Source organism: Trichomonas vaginalis, assembly GCF_026262505.1.
Source record: "Trichomonas vaginalis G3 chromosome Unknown ctg_205, whole genome shotgun sequence".
NCBI classification, from domain to species: domain Eukaryota; phylum Parabasalia; order Trichomonadida; family Trichomonadidae; genus Trichomonas; species Trichomonas vaginalis.
This window is the reverse complement of record NW_026529292.1, coordinates 1-5,585: the sequence shown is the minus strand read 5'-3', so window position 1 is coordinate 5,585 and position 5,585 is coordinate 1. Positions and strand designations below refer to the sequence as shown.

At 35.5% G+C, this 5,585-nt stretch overlaps 1 protein-coding gene and 4 pseudogenes across 5 annotated transcripts, besides 1 other annotated feature; 1 reads left to right on the top strand and 4 right to left on the bottom strand.

Annotated features, from left to right (window-relative positions):
* Nucleotides 1-5,584: a mobile genetic element.
* On the bottom strand, nt 17-995 carry TVAGG3_1093620 (annotated as a pseudogene). The gene has a single exon. A coding segment is annotated over exon 1 (979 nt).
* Nucleotides 1,177-2,449, bottom strand: TVAGG3_1093610 (annotated as a pseudogene). The gene has a single exon. A coding segment is annotated over exon 1 (1,273 nt).
* TVAGG3_1093600 lies at nt 2,789-3,706 on the bottom strand (annotated as a pseudogene). The gene has a single exon. A coding segment is annotated over exon 1 (918 nt).
* On the bottom strand, nt 3,750-4,589 carry TVAGG3_1093590 (uncharacterized protein; the record flags this gene model as incomplete). Its single annotated transcript, XM_001280332.2, has 1 exon — nt 3,750-4,589. One exon carries the CDS (start codon nt 4,587-4,589, stop codon nt 3,750-3,752), a length of 840 nt encoding a protein of 279 aa, XP_001280333.2.
* TVAGG3_1093580 lies at nt 4,612-5,545 on the top strand (annotated as a pseudogene). Its single transcript has one exon. A coding segment is annotated over exon 1 (934 nt).
* Nucleotide 5,585: the final 1 nt, after the last annotated feature.

Genomic DNA, 5,585 nt, shown 5'->3' with positions numbered 1-5,585 from the left:
AATAATAAGTAAGTGTTTAGAACTTTAACTTACGTTCAAAAGATGACTTCGTTGAAATAGTGAAGTCCTTATTTTTGTTGAAGCATGGTTTCGAACCAATGCACAAGTCAAAGGTTATCTCATCACCTTCATAAAGAGATTTGTACAATTCCACGATGCTATATTTTTCCCCAACTTTCTCAGGGAAGAACAAACCTTTCTTCTCGTCATAATGTACTTGTATCGCATCTGGGAACATTTGGTTTGCAGTAAGTGCAATTACGTCCTGTGTGATTCCCTTCATTCGACAGTGGAAAGCAATTTCCTTGAGGTCATTGGTTAATTCGTCGAGGTAAGTCTTCTTTCCAACGAATATAGATCTTTGTGCCTTAGACATATGTCCTGCAGTAATCTCTGCAAAGTCTGAATGAAATTGACCCAGTGCTTTTCCAATGAGTTCTCTGTTATACCTTCTCTTGTATTCTTCTGCTAACTTATCTAAGTCCTTCTCATACAAGTGTAAACTATCTGTATCCTGATAGAACAACTTCAAGCCCAAATCTTCTGCTGTGAAGAATACTTCATTCATGATTCGTTTGGACATAGAAAGGATTGAAACACCTAATGGACAATAGTTAAAGTGACGAACGATAGGTTTAAATGACTTTACACATGAAAGTTCGGAATCGGGGATGAACTCTATTGTCTGTATGTCATTATAGTTCTTAATGATATAGTCAGTGAGCTTATTGTCCTTGATGAAACGAATCTTTTTGTCAATGGGCTTTAATATCGTCTTACCATAGATACTGTTCAAAAGAAGTTTGATGATCTCTTGTATCGGATTACCTTCCTTCTTATACTTAGCACGTAATTCGAAGAGCTTCTTAACTTCATTCCTTATTGTCATGTCCCTTTTTCCATCATAATAGTATCCATCAATGACTTTGCATGAGATCTCTTGGAACTTGATCAGATCTTGAAGCGTAATGTGGTCTACGAACATCTTGCAGCATGTATTGGAACTTCTGGCAACATGTAAGTCAGGGTTGATGTCAGGATTGACGACAATCAATGGGAATGCTGAGTTCTTACCGATCGACAAGATCTCGATCTGACAGTAAAATCCTGAGATGAACTTTTCCTTTGTTGGTTCAGCTTGGTCATCATCAAAGAGATGCTCCAACAAGTATTCACTGCTCTTCATCTCTTCTGTCATAACTTTTGGAATTCCTTCTAAACAGTAAAGTCTAGCAATTGCTGATGGATACAATGATACAGCATCGAAGTCAGTGATGAGTTCTCCTTCATTGTATTGCTTCTTGTTCTCAGCTAGCATGCATCTTCCTCCTTGAATACACTTGGAAATATATTCACGAGGTTTTCCTGCAAGATCAAAGAGATTACCGTTCTTCCAATATACTCTCTTCTCAAAGAGTTTGTTTGAGATAGAACTTATTGAAACATAATCATAAGCATCTATTTCAAACTCAGTCATGAGGTCATTGCGGAACTTAAGAAAGCCATCTCGTAAAATGCGTACATCTTGACCGCAATAGAATGACGAATAAACTTCCATGTCAAAGTGTTCATCATCAATCTTGCAATCTTCAATCTTCTCAATGTTCTCATTAAAAGCTTCAATATCTTTGACATGATTCATGGCATCATCGATGTTACCAACTTTAGTTGTATTAACTAACTCTTCCGTGTAGTAATTATATGGGAAAACTTCTTTTTCACCACTAGTGAGGTGAAACATTTCAGGGAATCTTTCCAACTTAGTTGAGATGATTGCATAAGAGTCTTTGAAGCAGAGAAGTTTTCCTTTGTACTTTCCTTGTATCTGCATCGTTTGTGAACCTTTGATGATTGGAGTTCCTGTAATCTCTTCTAACTGAGACATGAGAAAAGTGACATCGTACGATAAGTTGTGGAAATAAACTAAACTCTTATCTGGTAAAGCTTCGAGGAATTTTGACGCACAGTCACTTCCCCAAATTGATGTATAACCATCATCGTCATCTTCCATGAAACAAATGTTGTATGCTTTGTGAATGTTTCCATCAGTTGATGCTTCGAAGTCAGCAAAGAAAACATGTTCTCTTGGGAACTTCATGTCTTTCTTCGTCTCTGAACTCCAATCTTTCTTCATCCTTGCGCAATAACGCTCATTGTATGTGAGGTCAATCATTTCTTCAAGGTTCTCATTATACATCGTTGTGAAGTATGTGCAAAGTTCTCCTGTTCTAATTGGTTCGAAATAATTGTTAGCAAACAAGAGTTCAATGACTTTTGCAAGTGGTGTAACTAACTTTGAGTTAATTGCATACCTTGTTTCATATCTTCTGTTAACTAACATCTTCTTCTCTAAAGTCCAATCCTTGCACAACTTACAAACATCTTCATAGTTCTTGATGAACATTGAACTTATTGGAAGCTTTTCGTTCAACATGTAGTGGTCATACATTAATAAAAGTTCTACTGTCATCTTTGGTTCTTCATCTGGTTCATAAGTATATGAATGATTTGAATACTTCTCGTTGTATTTGATGACATGGAACCTTATTCCTGTTTCTTTGGCAATAACCTTAATCTTTGACATTGGAAAATCTTTGACACGAATGATTTCCCTCATATGATTAATTGTTGCTTCGTCAACACCAGCTTGAATACAAGCGTAGATGAAACATGAATCTTTCATCATCTTCTTTGCTGTCTCTGCATTAAGTTCGTTGAAGATCTGATACCTCTCTAAGTTAATAGGTAATTTGCATGTCCATGTCCAAAGCTGACCATTACGTGACCTGTTTCTCTTCTTTGAATGGTTTTGTTTGATGATCTTGAGTGCGATCTTTTCTTGACCTGCTGCTCTCATCGTATCTAACATAACTTGTTCTTCAGCTGTGAGTTTATATGGTGTGTACGTTCCTTTTCTCAAAGCAGAAGCATCAACATCTGAATAAGCTGTATAGTCAAAGATCTCGATCTTCCTTAACGAAGGAATACTACAAAGGAAGAAGTCATAGTTTGATTCAAGGACTTTAGATGCTAATTCTTGTACTTCTGCTATTGGAGCTTCATTAAGTAACTGATGAACTAATGATCCCATTGTATTGATGTTCAAATGACGCAAAATGTTTCTCTTCTCATCAAAGTCGTAATAGAATGTCCACTTCTGTTTGAAAAGGTCTATCTGTCCAATGAACTTTGCCATAACTCTTGGAAACATCTTGTTGAAGTAATCTTTTCCTCTTGGACTGTATTGGTCAATGTTAAACATAATGAATCTTTCTCCTGCTTTAGTTATTGGGTCTAACCATTTCTCATCAGGAAGTTTTTGACCATTAATGTTCTTAACAACGTAAAAGGCATTCTGTATTTCTTTGTATGCTAATTCGCTCTCATCAATCTTTGGTGGAGGGTCTGAGTATATTGGTTGCATCTCCATTAACGCTCTATTATGAGATCTCTGATCGTGATCTAAAGCAACTGGGGAATTTGAAGCTGGAACATTCATGATACCATTGTAGTCATCATAGAAGCTCTTAGCATTCTTGAAAATATCTGCTACACTTCCTGTACCTCCTTGATTCTTAATTGCCAGAGCTAATTTATTGGTAATGTCTTTAGCTTTCTTAGGCATTTTGATCCCAAACATATCAAGCATACCTTTCTTATCTTCTGGTGAAAGGTTATTAACTAATCCTTTTATAGCATTGAGCATGTTGGTCTTTTATAACCGATAAAAAAATATACGTTATTTTTTTTTAATCGTCATCGTAATCATAATCGTACGAAGATTCTGTATCATCATCACTGACATCATTGGTTTCTCTAACTTCTGGCTTATCTGGTTTAATCTCTATCACCATAAACATTGGTGACAATAATCGAACAGGCTGATCTTGGAAGTCAACTAAGGTAAACGTAACATTAGTTAGTTCCCATGGAAATGCATCTATCCATGGTGAGGATTCCTTACATATAAGTGGTTTACCAGATATCCAGAACTCATTGATGTTATAACATGTAGATCTGTACATGATCTTTCTTCGATCATCAACTTGGTCAATATTATTGAACCCAGAGATGACAGACATTGATGAACGAAGGTATAACTGATACCCGAAGTTGAGCATAGGTGGTTTTGGCATTTGTAGATAATAATTATGTACAATAGGTAGTTCTATTCCATATGCACCTAAAATAAGATTTGCTCTATGTGAAGCATCTTTTAAATAGACTTTATGTCCTTTGTCCTGTGACGTAAATATAAGTTGATTCGTAGCACTCAGTGAAACTGTTACATTATGTTGACCTTTTTTCTTGTTATAATAATCAAACTGTTTTGTTACAATCTCTTGTAGTTTTGATACAATAGTATCCATATCAAATGAAAGAGCTGACTTAAATGTACACACCTTTTCTTCTCCATCTTCGTCTAACTGTAAGACAAAATAATCTGTTTCGTCACAAACAATAAAGTTCGCCATAGTACTGACACTTTTTACTCTCATCTTTATCTTACTTGGATGCCCCATGTTAGGATCTGCTTGAAACTGTATTGTCCCGTAGTTATTAGGATCAGTCGATTGTAGATAATACATCATTTTTATATGTAGTAAAAGAATGAGTGTTGTTCCATATGCATATGAATGTTATAAGTCTAGCGTACTTCAATATAAAGAATATACTCTCAGAATTACTGATAATGCTTTAGTCATACATAAAGAAGGTGCTGATGAAGACATTACCATCGGTCCTGGTATATTACCTATCGAGCAACCAGATGGTACAATTGTTGAAACAGACTTAAATCAATACCTTCAAGCGTTACAGAATCGTGTGACAAAAGTAGAGAATAATTACTTAGATGCTCCATTCTTCACAACTGATAGAGATTATATGTTTTCATGTATGGCGAGTAATGGTTTGCAAGAAACTCGTGAGGTAAATATTAATGAAGCATTAGAGACTATAATATATCATGTTAAACGGTTATTATCGATTGACCATGGAGTTCATTTTGACCCAAGGTCTACACTGTTCAATATACCAATGATTGAAAACAGTCAATTAACATTTAAAGAAGATACATTGTATAATGCTTTAAACGCAGCATTTGCTTATATATTAGGTCATGAACAAGTACAAAATAGTGGTATTGCAATATACTTAGATAAAGTTATGTTAAAGAAACCATTGACATTCACAGAAGATGGTCCAAAAGCAACTGGTATTGTTGGTGATGGAACATTATTGACGAAAGAATACTTAGCAAGTCATGTCGGAGAATTTTTCTCCACTAATGATAGCATCAGTACAACACCAGAAGTTATTTTATTGAAGAAACCAATCACATTTGATGTTAAAGGAAAGACAAAAGCAACTGGTATAGCTGGCGATGGAGTTCTTCTGACTAAGGAATACTTGAAGAAAAATATCAATGACTTCGTTGAAATTGTCAAAGATAAAGAATCTGGTCTTAAGTTCAACCCTTTATCATTCATCTTTGCCATAGCAAACGCCGGTGCTACTGCAGCCTCATGGATATCACTCCAGAGTCAAATAAATGCTCTTTGGGCTTTTGTTGAAAGTCAAGA